This window comes from Equus quagga, chromosome 4 (genome assembly GCF_021613505.1).
Source record: "Equus quagga isolate Etosha38 chromosome 4, UCLA_HA_Equagga_1.0, whole genome shotgun sequence".
NCBI classification, from domain to species: Eukaryota; Metazoa; Chordata; class Mammalia; order Perissodactyla; family Equidae; genus Equus; species Equus quagga.
Genome location: NC_060270.1, coordinates 60,804,577 through 60,820,685, shown reverse-complemented (window position 1 = coordinate 60,820,685; position 16,109 = coordinate 60,804,577). Strand labels below are relative to the sequence as shown.

The window sequence follows — 16,109 nt, the reverse complement described above, 5'->3', positions numbered from 1 at the left end:
CAGCCTGGTGGCGCAAGGGTTAAGTGCGCAGATCCCGCTTCGGAGGCCCGGGGTTCGCTGGTTGGGATCCCAGGTGCAGACCTACACACTGCTCCTCAAGCCATGCTGTGGCAGGCGTCCTACATATAAAATAGAGGAAGATGGGCACGGATGTTAGCTCAGGGCCAGGCTTTCTCAGCAAAAAGAGGAGGATTGGCAGCAGTTAGTTCAGGGCTAATCCTCCTCAAAAAACAAAACAAAACAAAACAACAACAAAAATCCAAAGCTTATTGACCAGAAAAAAATCCATGTTGTTTTCTTGAAACCTTTGAGCTCAGCCGTGTCTGTGCCCAGGCCTCCTTCCCAGGTTTGCTGGCACTGTGGGGTTTGCACACTTGATTTGTTCTATGGTTAGGTTTATGCAGAGTAGAATATACTGTAGGACACACAAGTGGCACAAGTTGTTCCTCTAATTTATTTTCCTTGCCCACGTAGTTTCTGAGACAGGGGTCAATTGGCAGTCTTGTTGCCAGATGGATGAGTTTTTATCTTTACCTATATCTGGAAAATTAAGTGTCTTTTCTCCTCAAGGCAGTTTTGTATGGATTTGATGGTCATCTAGGCCTTCTTTCTGGAGTTTTCATACTCCTAGTGACAAAAGGGGAACCAATGGCACCCCCTCAGGATATGTAATGTTATGCCAGTGTCACCGCAAAATAACCAATAATTAAGGTGAGTTTACTTGAGCCAGAGTGAGGGTTATAACCCGGAAGGCCTTAAAAAGCGTTCTGGAGAAGTGTGGGTTTCAGTACAGTCTTATATCTTCTTAGAACAAAGAATATACATTAAACACACCCGGGATACATTTTCATCAAAATTTGAAAGAGGTATTCAGTTTCAAATTATCAGGTCAACATGACAGTGGCGGCAGAAAGGGCCTAACCTGGGCGTTCCCAATCAGGCGGGTGAAGGAGGGGAAGCTGAAGGAGGGGAAGCTCGCGGCCTCATCTGAAGAGAGGGCCTTCCTTACTGTAATGATTGAAGCAGAGGTGCAGTGTATGTTTGATAGGCCTTAAGTCAGCCTTTTTAGCTCAAGCAAAATCAGTTTTGAACCCGAGTAGTTACCCTGTATACCTCAATGTGTGAAAATCTCTTGTCACCAGATACCCTTTGGCTTTAAGGTTAAATAAAAAAAGAAGTTGAACTATGATTTTGTAAGATGGAACCAAAATGGAGATTCGAATGGGATTGTGCAAGGCTGCTTCTCCCCCAAGCTGTCTGGGAAGGGAGGAGAAAGCTTGCTGTGGGGCTGTGTCTGAGGGGAAGCGAGGGTGGCCGTGTGCCTGCTGGGCTGCTCGGCAGGTGTGAACGGCGCGGCTTCCAGTTGCCGAGACACTTCCACTTCAGGCCAGAGCCGGCTGGAGGCTGCTCTGCTGAACGAGTGCAGACTCATCCAGAAGCCTAGGGGGGTTTTTGTAAACTGAGGACAGAGCTGTTGTGGTGGGAAGGGGCAGAGGGCAGACAAGGACCTCCCAGTGGGCAGTGGGGTGGCCCTGCCCCTGGCCTCTGGGTGGAGGGGTGTGGGCTGTGTGCCTCTGTCTAGGCTGAGGGACCTTGGAAGAGGCGCAGGTCTCCATCCTGCTGTGTGCCCCTAGAGGTGTCTGTCACCCCCCTGGGGTGGGGGGGATTAGCTGGCTCCTCCAGCAGGTGAGGAAAGGAGCCAGGTGGGCAGTGCAGCTGCTTCAGGTGCCGTGTTCCCTTTCTCACCTTATTTTCTGTTAAAGTTTATTTTGAAAAGTTTAGCCTTTTTTAGTTGAACTGAAGGGTCAAAGTGATGCAGGGTCGGTGAGCCGAGGAGTCAAAAGAAAGATTTCTTAGACTCTTAAGATCTGGCAGTAGTGCTCTTTTATTTAGAGAATAGAATAGCATGGGGCCATTACCTTGAAAATCCCCCCAATGGGGTTCCTGTAGCAAGGGATGATGGGGGCATCCCTTGAACATTTTCCCTATTATGCCTGGCAGTAATAGGTGCCTGGTGAATGGTCCCCAGGATAAAGGATAGAGAAAAACAGTGAGGAATTTTCCGCCAGTCTGGGAGACATTCTACCCAATTGCATCCTGGAGCCATTCTCCCAAGAAGGGGTTCCCATACTCCACCAAAGGTTAGAGTTTGGTACTTTCCTTGAACTGGAGTCCCAATTGGGACTTTGGCCGCAGTTCGAAGAGTGGTCAGGTGCCATGGGAGGGATCCCAATCCAGCCTTAGGAAAAGAAACCTTCCACAGGAGTCTTGGAGATTGGCAACCGTCCTAACGACTTAAGTGGCCGACCTGTGCCGATGTAAACTTTGTCTATTAGAGATAGAGTCAGGAAGGAATGGATTAATTCATTCTTCATCACCCTGAGGCTTAAGGTACTGATTCTCTTCAAGCTGAATGCCACGATTTGCCCCATAGAGTAGCCATGGGCAGCAAACGTGGATTCATACAGCCATCCAAGAAAGTTCCCGATGGAGAAGTGAATTTAGATCCATCCTTGAAAAAGAGAAAGGCACAAGGAAAAAGGGCACTTACCAGAACTCGAGCTCACAAGCCGATGAAGCAAGTCCCCGTACGGGCCACCAGAAATGATGCGGGGTCGGTGAGCCGAGGAGTCGAAAGAAAGATTTCTTAGACTCTTAAGATCTGGCAGTAGTGCTCTTTTATTTAGAGAATAGAATAGCATGGGGACAGGACCCATGGGCAGTCAGAGCTTCTGCTGCCCCAAGTTGAGGGTTAGAGCTAAATTTAAGGCATAGGTATGTGATTCATCTCTTTACAAGACAAAGGAAAGAACATGAAAAAAGTTAAAATGGTATCAGTGCAGGTGGGGTCTGGTCATTGGGTGATCCCATGACTTTTAGACAAGAATCAAATCGGATTAAGTAAAGGTTAGAAAGGTTAGAAGCCACCACCCTAAATCAGTGACATGAGATTGCCAGACAGCAACCAACTTAAGTTCTTGCCTCTGGCACTAAGAGTTTCTAGAGATAAGGCCATCCCCCTTCTTCCTGGCACAGAGAGGGAGGCATCTTTACAGATAGAGGTTTCCCTTAGAAATGTAAATGTTTCCCAACAAAGGGGCAAGCAAATTCCACTCCTGGGAGCCTGCTTCTCATCTGTAGTTTTAAAATTAACCAGCCTAAAAATCCTCATCATAAACCGTTTTAAAATTAAGCAGCCTAAAAATCCTCATCAAAAGGAAGGGATATGGATTTTGTCCACATTTAGGCGGGCATTCTGAAGGACAGGCAGGTGTGGTGAACCTGACTGCAGTCCAAATGAGAAGGTGGGAGGGGAGGAGCTCTGGGCTGCGGGCTGTTTGCATGTCCAGGGCTCCCCCAGCAAAGGGTCTGCTGCTGCAGCCCTCCCCCGCACAGGGGTGGGGGGGCCCCTGCTGTGTAGTAACAGGCTGGGCCTGTGCCTGTCGCAGGCCTTTAGGAGGGAGTGTGACCTGTAATAAAAATAGCTATCGCTTCTTAAGTGCCTCTGTGCACAGAGTCTGGCTGATCAGTCTTTACAGTAAGTAGCATTTTTAATTCTCAGATTTGTGCCGTGAGGCAGAAAAATGGTCCTGGGGGCTTTAGGGAGCAACGCTAGAACCAGGAGTCCTGGGACCAGAACCAGTGGGAAGGTGAACTGAAGGGGTGGCCCAGAGTCACACCCACTATCCCCCTGATGGAAGCACCATCTCCCAGGGACTGGGGCAGAAGATAGGGCCTCACCTGGGGCTGGGGCTGGTCCAGGCAGAATTACAGTTCTGCAGAGGCCCCAGACTCGGGCAGGTTCTTCATTTGCTCATTTATTTGAAGAGGCATTCATTCATGGAGCAGCTGTGTGGGACGGGGGCAGGGAGTCAAGGTGATGAGACCTGGCCTCAGTCCTCCAGGGCTCACAGAGCAGCGGCTAAACAAGCAGCCTGCCAGGGGGGTAAGTGCCACAGGACGGAGCCCAGAGGCGGCATGGCCAGCTCAGCAGGTGGAGGGAGACTCAGCAGAAGTCCCTTTGGGCTGGGTCTTCATGGAACCCTTGAGCTCTGGGGATGGGGCCTAGGGAGGGATTTCCAGGCAGTGGGAAGGCATCTCTCGGGGCTCGGAGGAAGGGGGCAGTCACCCTGGGGAACAAGTTTAGGGAACAGGCAAGTGATTAGGATAGGTTGATTCTAGTCCAGTGGCTCTCAACCCTGGCTACACATTGGAATCGCCTGGGGGCCTTAAAAAAGTACCGCTGTTCAGGCTGCACACCAGACCAGTTAGATTAGAGCTGTAAGGAAGGGCAGAGGGTCAGGCATGGGTGTGCTCACAACGCTCCCCAGGTGACGCCAGTGTGCAGCCAAGGTCGGGAACTGCTGCTCTGTGCTTCCAGTCCTGGAGGACCGAGGCCTGTGTTCCACCCTGAGTCCCTGGTGCCTGGCCCTGCACTGTGAGTGCCTGCGCTCCGCTCGGCCACCCTCTCCTGCGGGAACTCATCTCCTGCTCCCCCAGCACATCCAGCCCGGCTGCCTCCTGGGAGTGAGCTGCCTGAGAAATGACGAGCGTGCTTGTGAGTGTCACAGTGATGAGGATTTTTAGGCTGCTTAATTTTAAAACGGTTTATGACGAGGATTTTTAGGCTGGTTACTTTTAAAACTACAGATGAGAAGCAGGCTCCGAGGAGTGGAATTTGCTTGCCCTTCAATCAGAGACAGTTGCATTTGTGAAGGAAATCTCCATGCCTCTCTCTCTGCGCCAGGAGGAAGGGGGGATGGCCTTATCTCTGGAAACTCTTAATGGGGAAGGCACGAACTTAAGTTGTTTACTGTCTGGCAACCTCATGTAATTGACCCCCCACCCCAAAATCCTCCTTTGTCTTTAGTTGAAGATAATAGTTGAGCGGTGACTTCTGCCATTTACTCAATCTGGTTTGATTCTTATCTAAAAGTTGTGGGACCACCCAATGGCCGGACCCTACCGGCACTGGTACCATTTTAACTGTTTTTCTTTGTCTTGTAAAGAGATAACTCACATACCTATGCCTTAAATTTAGTTCTAACCCTCAACTTGCAGCAGCAGGAGCTCTGACTGCCCGTGGGTCCTGTCCCCCTGCCAGCAGGGGCAGCAGAAGCGGTGGCAGCAGAAGCTCTGACTGCCCACGGGTCCTGTCCCCATGCTATTCTATACTATTCTCTAAATAAAAGAGCACTACTGCCAGATCTTAAGAGTCTAAGAAATCTTTCTTTCGACTCCTCGGCTCACCAACCCTGCATCAACAGCACGGTTAGGAGTGCAAGCTTGGGCCACACTGTCCCGGGTGAAATTTAGCTCCAGACTTCCTGGTGGTGGGGTGGTGGTGGTGGTCTTGCATAAGTAAGTTAACTGGCCTCAGCTTGCCTCACTGGGCAGTTGTGAGAACTCATGTAAATATGTGTAAAGCACTTTCATAAATATATGCGGGGTGATGGTGTATATATATGCAAAATGAGTGACTATATGTAAATAAGTAGGTATGGTATAGTGCCTGGCACGCAGCACTCAAAACAGCTGCTATTAGCTGCTGTTATTGTTGTTCTCAGCGTTATTCTCAAATCTTTCCTTCCTTCCATGTATCTATTGTCAGTCCTTGGTTCTGGTGGTCGGTAGTTATATGTAGGTAGGGGGAGACTAGAGAATAATGCTAATAGCTTTCCCCGTGTTTCCTTATTGAATGTGGAGCGTGAGTCGAGGGTGAGGCAGTGTCAGAAAACAGGAGGAACGACTGAAGAGTGGGAGCGGAGGGGCTGAGCTTGGCGGGGCAGCTGGCGCCTGGGGCACTTCTGTCTGCCAGGAGGGGTCCCGGGGCCCCTCGAGGTGGACATTGGGCTCATAGATTTGGGAGTAAGTGAAATGCACCCCCAGGGCTCGGGAGTCGGCAAGGAGGCTGGGAGCCGGAAGTGGGGCGTTGGGGGTGGAGAGGAGCTCGGAGGTGGGGGAGGGCATCGGAGAGGCAGGCGGAGAGCCGGGCAGACGCCCCGGAGGGGCCTGGAGGGGCCCGGGGAGCCGGGTGCGCCAGCGCCTCTGGGGACATGAGGGAAACGATTTTGAACTAGTTGTGGGAACGGAAGCCTGACTGCAGTGGGCCAAGGTGCTGAGTTGGGGGTGAAGAGGTGGAGGGAGGGTTTTGGGGACCACTTTCTCCAGAACTAGCTGAGCGCTGTGGCTGAGCTTGTCCTGTGCTTTGGTGAAATGGCGGCGCCCTCGGGGACCCTGCGCCGGGCGCCCAGATGTGCGGGCGCAGGGCCGGGGCTGCCCAGATGTGCGGGCGCAGGGCCGGGGCTGCCCAGATGTGTGGGCGCAGGGCCCGGGCGGCGGGCCAGCCAGGCGGGGGCCCGGGCGACGCCCACACAAAGTGATCATTGTGGCCAGAGTGCCACTGGAGCTCATGTTTAAACCATTAAAGTATATTTTATCCATTTCCAGAGAAGAATGAGCCCCCTTTTATGTGAACCGGACTAGTTTTGGGCTTCATGAGAATTGATTAAAAGAAGAAATTAGTTGGGTTTGGATCTATTTTATATGTATAATTAAATAAAAACTCCCGCTTTTTAGTCACCATGTACTGCTGGCATATGCTTTTTTTCAGGAGAGGACAGCAGTTCTCAGAGCAGTTCTGAAAGTGAATCTGGTATGTAATATATGTATGTGTCTCTAATTGTAGAAATCTAGTTAAACGTATAAACTTCTGTTTCTATTTTAAAGTAATGCACACATCACTTACATTGCTTGAGGACGTTTTAGTTACTAGGTGGTTTTATACGGTCCTGATAAAGTATTTTTGTGGTAAACAGTTTCTAGTTGGCCAGCAAAGTGGCAGAACAGGACGCCTGCGGAGGAAAGGCAGGAAGCCCCGCGCCCACCCGCCCCGTTGTCACATGAGTCTGATTTAGACTTTTTTTTTTTCCCCCCCGCAGATAATGAGGAACCAAAACCAGAAAAAACAAGTGAGTGTATCCTTCCTCTGAATTTTATTCTTTGTTGAAAGGAAGAAGGGGAAGGAAGGATAGCCTCTGGGATTTTTAAGTTGCAAGTTTCTTGTTCATTATCTTTTTCTGTGCAAAATTGAGTCGAACATCAGGAAACTCGTAAGCACTTTGAAGATTTGAGTTCACTGCACTTGGCGTTCCAGGATATGTGCTTATCTCGTTCATCCAGGCGCTGCGTGCGTGCTCTGCTCTGTGCCCCTGAGAGAAAAGGTTGAGAGCCGGCCGGCCGGCGGGGTGGCCGCGGGTGTGGCGGCTTCCTGCCCGGGCTCTGCCCACACGTTGCTGCGGAGGCAGCTGTTGCTGCTGGAAGTGTCGGACGATGTCATGTGTGGTTTAGAGTTTTGCTGTTCTGGCTACTTGTGAACAGCTTGAGTATGAAACCACTTTAAGAGCATAGATTTTAAATTTAAAATATGGTTTTCATATAAAGTTTTGTAACTAAGCTTATATTTTAACTGATTTTATGTTACTGTAGGATTTTTTCCCCAGTGCTTAGAATATGATCTGCCCATGAACACAAATACTGCAGCAAGGCTGTCTGGGCTCCTTTGTTTTAAAATAGGTAGAGTGTGTTCACTCAAGTCCTGCTTTCCTCTGATTCTCTCTGCAGTTCCCCAGTGGGGACGCTGGAGGTCATCGTAAGGTCATTGTAATCTCCTGGCAATCATGTTATGTGTTGATAAGAACTGTAATTATCTCTATGTCACCCTCATGGAGTAGATGACACATGCTGATACCCACAAGGAAACAATGTACCCGCTCTCCTACTCCGGTCTTCTTCATATGTTATGGATTATTTCATCCTCCAAGATGTGGTCGAAAGTCCAGCCTCCGTAGATTGGATTAGGATAGTAACGAAATTAGAAAAGTGTGTATTGGGATCAGGTCTTTTTTGTCCCAGGCTAATAACTGGGTAAATGACCACAGGGACCCACAGTCCAAAGGCAGGACCCTCAGAGTCCAGAAGCCAGGCCTGGGCCAGGGCCTCACCAGGGCGGGCAACCCAGGTGGAAGTTAGTGGGGTTCAACATAGGCCCCCAATTGGGCTGGAGGCTGGGGTCACTGAGGTCAGACTGGGCAGATGGGGCAGGGAGGAGCTGGCCTCGGCTCTTGGCTGGCTTAGACACCTGGGTGTTCTTTGCCAGGGGAAGTGCTCCGCGTCTTCCATAGGTGGGCTGAAATGCTTGTTCTTGGAGCCCCAGGTTTATCCAAAGGGCCCTGCCTTCCCCCAGGGCCATTCTCATTATGAAAAGGCCTGCCATCCTCCACACTGGGGGAGAGATGGGAGAGGCACCTTCCCACTCATCTCCCTTCCCAGGCCAGAGGGAAGGAGCAGGTAGGCACCCTCGGATGCTTGCTTCTGTGTAGGGTGGTGGCAGCGTGCTCCCTGAGATCGTTTGCATCGTTTGTGGTGGGAGAGAAGCTGTGGTTCTAGGTTGGGGAGAAGGGCCTCAGTTCTCTGCTTTGGCCGGGAAGCCCTGGTCAGAGGCCCTGTGTCTGCTGGCTGGTTGGGACTCTAACCCCTTTGCTTCCTCTGCTCCCAAGGCAAGTAGCAAGACAAAAGGACGTGGGGTGTGGAGGCAATACCGTGCAGATGTACAGCCGCTGCGTAATTTGGAATTCGTGATGCTTTAAAGGATGCGCTGCTGAGGAAGCAATATGGAAGGATTGTGTGTGGCAGGAGTCGGGGCAGTCTTCAGACCCTTCGGATCTGTAGTGTTCTGAGTCCAGCATCCTGGAGACTTTTAGTCTCTATTTGCCATTTCTTCTGAATGCTGTTTTCAGAGCTGGTCGTCTCTGCCAGCCCTGGTCCCTGATACAGCCCTGCAGCCCGAGCGATCAGGCAGCTATGTGGCCAGGGCAGGTGCACTGCCCCAGGGGCCTGCCTGTCCTGGGCACTGGTGATGGCGTAGGACCTGGCACAGGTAGTGAGGAGTCCTGTGTGAGCCTCAGGGTGACCTCGCAAAGCTTGTTCAGACCTTTAAAATATAAAACCAAGCCGTCGACACACAGGGTCTCACCCGAAGTGACAGAGTTGTTATCTCCTTCAGAGTTCTTGAATTTTTTAATAAATCCCACCCATCACCATAGCAAAATAGTAGTTAACAACAGTTAGCTATACTCACTGAGAACTTGCTGAGTGTCAAGACAATCCCTACTGGTAATTTAATTTTCCTGGCTTTGTGGAGGTGGTATTATTCTAATCCCCATTTAACAGATGAGGGAATTGAGGCATGGAGAGACCTAGTGACATAACTGGAGAGCCCAAGCTCACGCAACCTGTGCTAGTATAGATAATAGGAAAATTCAGCGCTGTCCTCTTTCCTAATCCTTTTTTGTATTATGGAATTCTAGTCATTCAGAAAGTAGTCACTGAGCACTCACCAGGCCCTAGGACCGTGGTCTTCATGAAGGGTACGTTCTGGTGGGGAGAGAGACAGGAAGCAGAAACACTAAACTGCACGGTGTGCCAGGTCGGGGGGGGGCCTCGAAGGAAAGTGAAGGGGGAAGAGTGAGTCTGCCTGGCAGGTCCTGTTTCGGGGGCGGGGGAGCAGCTGCAGGAAATCCTCTCAGGTAAGGCGACATTTGAGCAGAGGCGGCAAGGCTGTGAGGATCCATGTGACATGAGCATTTGTGGGAGTGGACAGTAAGGGTGAAGGCCCTGAGTCAGGAGTGTGCTTTGGTGTGAGAAATGGCAGGGAGTGCCAGGAGGGCGGGAATTGCGGGGAGGCTGGAAGGACGTGAAGTGGCTGGGAGCCGGATCACACAGGGCCTGGAGCCGTATGGAAGGAGTCTGCATGCTAAGTCAGAGACTCCTATACTAGTTCCAGTTTAGATAGGCTAGAATTGGATGTTAATTCCTTTCTTCCGAGCTAGTCTCTCTCTGTAATAGCTCGGGGGGCTGATGCCAGACAAGCATTATCTTGGGAATGATGACTCCAGCTTAATTCCCGACCCCCGGTCCCCATGAACAAGGCTTGAGTGGGGGCTGCAGCTCTCCAGTTGAGACCGTGGCCCAGGTGATGAGTAATTAATGAAGCGATTATTCTAGACCACCTGTGCCTTCAGCCCTTCTTGTCTCCACAGATGGGGAACTAGGAGAGTCTGCCGCCGAGGAAGCTTCCGCTCAGGGTAAGGGGAGGCCGTGGGCGTGCCCTCTTGTTCTCTCCCCCATGCATGCGGTGTGAGAGGAGGACGGAGGGTCCAGTCTGAAGGATGATGAGAGAGCTGTTGGTGCCGGATAAAATGATCAGTTAAAGACTTATGTGCCAAAATGGGGTGCATTGAAGCTTAGGAGTCTCGTTCAAATTTGTTTTCCTGCATTAGACCTATAGTGACAGTTGCAGACATGATAACGCGTCATGTGTCATTGAAGTGACCCATGGGGGTGTTTAGATCCATGAATAAAGTTCTTGTTGGTTGTGAAGCTGGAGGTGGGAGGTTAAGTGGTATGTGATTTATCCCGCCATTGGCTTGTGCCAATAATGTGTTGACAGTGTCTTTTACAGGTGAAGAATGGGAGGATAAAGAATCATGCACAGATCATTTTAATTCAGGTATAAACTTACCTTTTCCAAAAAAGTTTTTTTTTGGTGAGGAAGATTGTCCCTGAGCTAACCCCTGTGCCCGTCTTCCTCTATTTTGTATATGGGATGCTGCCACAGCATGGCTGCTGATGCCTGGCGTAGGTCCTCACCGGGAACTGAACCTGGGCCGCCAAAGCAGAGCACGCTGAACCTGCGCAGCAGGCCATGGGGCCAGCCCCCAAAATATTCTTTTAAATAGTATTGCGGAGGGGTGTATCCCTTTGAATTTTGTAATCTGGTCATGTCATATATGTTTATTAAAAAAATTTTATTTGAAAATGCCAATCACATTCATAAAAGTAAAACTTTTTCTCCATCGTTTAGAGTTTAATAAAGTCCAGCCTTACTGTGAACACTGTAATGCTGAAAGTGTAAGTTTCTTTTAATTATAAAATATGGTTCTCTAATTTGCTTTATTTAAGAAAACATTTACTTATATGTTCCTTATTTATATATTATATATATATATACCTTTTCTCCAGAAACATCATGAACAGGTGACCCCCAGGCTCCTTTCCCGGGGACAGTTTCTGTAAGTAATTGTGAATGCAGAAGGCTTAACATCATCACTCATTTAATTTTCTACATAAAAGTAACGCCAAGTAGGGGAAACACAAACAGCATAACTAATTTCACACATTTTATATAATTACTTGGATTGTTTTCTTTTATAGTGATGCTTCCTCAAAATGCTACAGAAGTTCCCTTAGTGCTTTTGAATGAAATTGAAAACGTGCATCAGTGTAAGTCCTCTCCTAACCCAACGTTAAGACTAAACAGGTATTCTTGTCTGTCCAACGCAGACTGAAGGTGGACACAGAGGGGATCTACCAGTGCACGGAAACTGGTTTGATATTCGAGGTTAACAGAAAAGTTGACATCAAGTATTGCGTTTTGTCCTGGAGCAAATACGCAGACCTGGTTGTTAAGCCCTGGGCTGTCAGTGGACCTTTGTTTGATGTTAAATGTGACCCAGCCTGTCTTACCTCCATTCAGTTTCCACATTCCCTCTGCTTGGGTCGTAAGTACTTTACTAAAAGTTTAATTAGCATGTGCGTGTGTGTATGTGTGCAGTCCATTACAACGCCTAGAACGCTAATTTACCTTCATATTTTAACAGACCATGATGCCAATATGACGTTCAAAGTCTTACATGTGAAAAGCTCTGGGGCATTGTTAGAATCTACTGTGGATCATTCTGCAACCCATGTCAAATGGCATGTGAGCTCTCTTTCTCCTGTGGGACCTGTTATGCAAAGCGAAGAAACAGTATACCACCACGGGGCCGTGATTCTGTACAAAGCCATTGACCATAATCCATCTTTGTCTTTTCGAGTGTACATAGCAACCAATAATGAGTCCTTCATCAAGGTAAAGTCAATGAAAATAAATCATAAATGTTGAATACTTTGTGTTCAAACATTACGCCATGTTTAGGTGGATCCTGTCCCTATGATTTAAGTGTTCCCCTACTGTGGGTCTAATTTGTCACTTACCTACAGAGGTTATAAGGTCACTGCCTAGGTGTGTGCTGAGTTCTCAGATCCGTGGAGTGTGGTTGTTTACACATATAAGCAGCGTCAAGAAGGTAACAGATGGGGAAATAGCCCTCTGGAGGTGGGGATGGCGGGCAAGCAGGCCTGGCCTTGGAGGGAGTTGCCTGATAGACAGCCTAAGCCGTGTGTTTTCCACAGCCTTGCTACTCAAATTGTGATCTGGGAACCAGGAGGCTAGGAGCCCGGACATGACTTTTTTCCTGTTTAGGAAAAGATTTCCTTGCACTTTACCTTCAAGAAACCTAAATTGCACGTTCAGCTGTACAGCTGCTTTACAAGTGAGCGTGGGCCACAGGTTACATTAACCTCCTGGGGCACTCGAACAATACTTAGAAAATCACTGTCCCATTGAGGGCCCCGTCGGAGGATGGAAACAAATTCTGAGTGAACTGGAACTGCGTACAGTAAAATAGTTGCTTTCCTTTCACATGGTGGGCATGTCGTTCATACAAATGGATAATGCTAGTGCTAATTTAATTTTCTCAAATCCTGCAGAAGCAAATGGCTGGTGCCACGCAGGGTATGTGTTGCTTTTGGCTGTAGCGCTTTTGCAGAAAGGTGTTTGGAGATCTAAGAGGCTGGAGTGAGGGTCAGAGGCGCCTCAGCCCTGTGGCGTTTCTTTTCCGAGCACTGGGAGCCTTCTTGTATTGCTGCCCCTTGGAGGAGGACATGAAGGCGGTGCTGGCCGGCACGTGCACTGCTTGGCCAATTACAGTTCTTTCTTTTTTTTTTGTAATTCTTTTTTTATGGTGGTAACAGTGATTTATAACATTATGTAAATTTCAGGTGATGTCATTACGTATTTCGATTTCTGTGTAGATTACATCATGTTCACCGGGCAAAGACTAACTGCAATCCATCACCACACACATGTGCCTCATCACCCGTCGCCCGCCCTCCTCCCTCCCCCTTACAGTTCTTACAGTTGTTGCTGATGAATTTCAAAACCAAAACCTATTTCCGCATTTAGGATATTTCCAAGTCTATAAAGCACTCCTCTAAGAAATTCATGAAAATCGACAAGCCTCCTGTTTGCCAGAAGTTACTGCAGAATGGAAAGAAATACAGACTGATCAGTGAACCAGAAGCTGAAATTACCCCAGAGGTATATATTTTACAAAGCACTTGGAGGAGCAGCAGGGATGTATAGTTCTTAGATATGATATTTTGAAGGTTTTAAAATAATGCATTTTGTTCTCATTTTTTATTTCTCTGTTTATAAGAAAGCAATTGTTTTGTTAAATGTGTAGTTTATTCCAAAGATGCTGTTGAATTTCAGGATTAATCTGCAACCATTGCAAAAATTGACTGTCTATTCTCTTTCCCTTTAAAAACCTTTTAAATTTTCTTGAATTTTTTATTAAATGCTTAACAGCGTTAGCTTCACAGGAGTAAAAACCTTAAGTTTCATTTTAAGTCACAGAGCATCGAAGGTTAAGGGAAAGGAGCTGCTAATCAGCAATATTGGGCTTTTTTTTACTGGCAGGCATTTGAAAAATAGTTATGGGAACAAATTGTCACTGAATTTAAGCTCTTCACTGTACACACTGTGACATTTGTAAGTGATTTTGGTTTCTCGTAAATGACGCTGTGCCCTGAATGTGTGCCATAGCTTATCTAGCCGAGACGTCTCTGTGGAAATTCCTTTTGTACACCTCTTTTTGTCTGTCTGTCTTCTAGTTTATGAAAAGTTGAAAACACGCTTTGATTTTGTTATGTTAAAATGTGAAACAAGAGAGTGCTGCCTGGGATGATTTGATCGTATTGTTTGGGGCCCAGGGCCCTGGAGAAGCAGTCGGCTTGATCAGACAGTCTGCCATAACCTCCCTTTCTGGTTTCAGAGGATCTCTTTGAGCCTTACAGCAATGCAGCTTAAGAAACTAATGTGTGAAGCAGGCGGGTCCTCTGCCCACGTCACACACCCCGGCCTTGCGAGAGCCTGGCCTGGCCCCATCTGCCCTTGGCTCCTGAGGTGTCTGAGAGGTTGCTTCTCAGCCATTGCCACCTGATTGAGCGCTGGCAGATGGCACATCAAGATAATCATGAGAAGCAAACTGTAGCCTTGTTTGGGAGGTGGGATTAAAATGGAAGCGTTTGCTTAGAACAGTGATTCTTGGCCTTTGCTGCATAGCGGAATTCCCTGGGGGCTTTACAAAAGTCTGGTGCCACCTCCAGAGACACTGACTTAGTTGGTCTAGGAATGGCCTCTGCGTTGGGCTTGTCAAAGCCCCCTGTCGTGTGCTGCCAAGATGAAGAACCACTGGCAGAGAGAAGAATACCTGTTGAGTGGGCGACTCTAGGCAGGAAGAGACTGCGTGGTCCCGAGAGTTCTTCCTTACAGGCGAGAGTGATGGCTGGAGCGCTCCAAGCAGTCGAGTTCCGTCCCTAGTCATGTGCTCTCTCTTGGCCAAATTTCTGGCCTATAAAATGAGGATAGTCTCCCAGGATTGCTCTAAGGATCATGCAAGATAATGGTTTGGAGGCACTCTAAAACTTGTAAAACTCTGTATACATCTAAAGTGTTCTTAGTTTTATGCCATTAATGATTTTTGTTTAACTGACATTTATCAAAAGTGTCTATCAAAAGGCTACCAGGTCAGCCTGGGATAAGAGCTAAGATTTGAAAAACGACTGTCAGGATCTTTTCCCTCTAAAGATGCTAGTGTAGATGGTCACATACAGAAACAATTTTCACGTAATGTGGAGTTGCCGTAGAGTGGGTGCAGAGTGCATTGGGTTTCCAGGAGGGCGTCCCACATGGTGGCATTTGTTCTGGGTTTGAAGGGAGAGGGATTCAGCGGAAGAGACGAGCTCTTCTGGAAGAGAGAACCGCACGTGCTGAGTGAGGCAATGGGAACGTGCGGCTGGGCTTGAGGCGCCAGGATAGTTCTGGGGAAGGGGGAACACGGGGGCTTTGGAAGGAGTGGGGCTGCGGGAGGCGTTGTCTCAGCTTTATGGGCCCTCGTGACCCGGTGAAGGATGTGAGGATGCTGCTAGTGATTTGGAATGGAAAGGGAGAGGGGCGGGTTCAGACCATTGGTTTATTTATTTATTTACTTTTAATATGCTTTTCTTTTTTTTTTTTTTTAATATTGGCACCTGAGCCAACAACTGTTGCCAATATTTTTTTTTCTCCCTGCTCTTTCTCCCTGAATCCCCGCAGTACATAGTTGCGTATTTTAGTCGTGGGTCCTTCTAGTGGTGGCATGTGGGACGCCGCCTCAGCATGGCCTGACGAGCGGTGCTGTGTCCGCACCCACAATCTGAACTGGCGACACCCTGGGCTGCCGAAGTGGAGCACACGAACTTAACCACTCGGCCATGGGGCCGGCCCCCAGACCATTGGTGTATGATAGCGATGCGCACTGATTTTTTTAAAATGTATTTCTCCCTCCGGGTTTACTAGCCAGACTGGAGACGAGTGGAGGAGGTCAAAGGCGGGAGATGGTCTGTTGTGGTTAAGGGCTCACACTTTAGAGTCAGAAGGGGTGGATTCAAATTCAGTTCTGCCACCTCCTAAGATGCAGACTTGGGCAAGTTAATTAGCTTCTTGGAGATTCTTTATCCATAAAATAGCAATAACAGAACTTGTTAGGGGAGGGTGCTATTCAGTGAGAGAATGTGGGTAAAACAACTCAGTGTGGTTCTGCAGATGCTTTTGAATCAATTCCAGATTGTGGGATGATCTAAGCAAAAGAGGATGAGGAAGTTTAAAAGCACTTAGGACAGAGCGCTTAGGCAGGGGGACACAATCCAGTTTGGGAACATGAAGCACTGAAATCAGGAAGGGCTGAAAAGTTAGGCTTTGGGAGAACGGGCCTGGGTCCTCGGAGCCTAAGTGATGCTGAAAGGCAGGTTGGAGTGAGGAGGGGCTGGGACAGGGTGGTGGCTTCAGATGGGGCTCCCACGGCCAGGGTCCCGGGAGCATCCAAGCGGGCACTAACCCTGCTGTT

At 48.6% G+C, this 16,109-nt stretch overlaps 1 protein-coding gene across 4 annotated transcripts in view; it reads left to right on the top strand.

Annotated features, from left to right (window-relative positions):
* The window catches only part of LOC124238015 (uncharacterized), a 50,496-nt gene that overhangs the window by 13,565 nt on the left and 20,822 nt on the right, over positions 1-16,109 (top strand). Inside the window, exons 4-13 of one of the 4 annotated variants that reach the window (XM_046658378.1) lie at positions 6,614-6,655; positions 6,942-6,971; positions 9,369-9,428; positions 10,101-10,145; positions 10,523-10,570; positions 10,925-10,971; positions 11,083-11,132; positions 11,404-11,621; positions 11,721-11,971; positions 13,127-13,261. In XM_046658378.1, coding sequence (XP_046514334.1) covers positions 6,614-6,655; positions 6,942-6,971; positions 9,369-9,428; positions 10,101-10,145; positions 10,523-10,570; positions 10,925-10,971; positions 11,083-11,132; positions 11,404-11,621; positions 11,721-11,971; positions 13,127-13,261 — 926 coding nt within the window. Of the gene's footprint in view, positions 1-6,613; positions 6,656-6,941; positions 6,972-9,368; positions 9,429-10,100; positions 10,146-10,510; positions 10,571-10,924; positions 10,972-11,082; positions 11,133-11,403; positions 11,622-11,720; positions 11,972-13,126; positions 13,262-16,109 lie in introns of all 4 variants that reach the window. The other 3 variants (XM_046658377.1, XM_046658380.1, XM_046658379.1) reach the window with 3 other exon arrangements.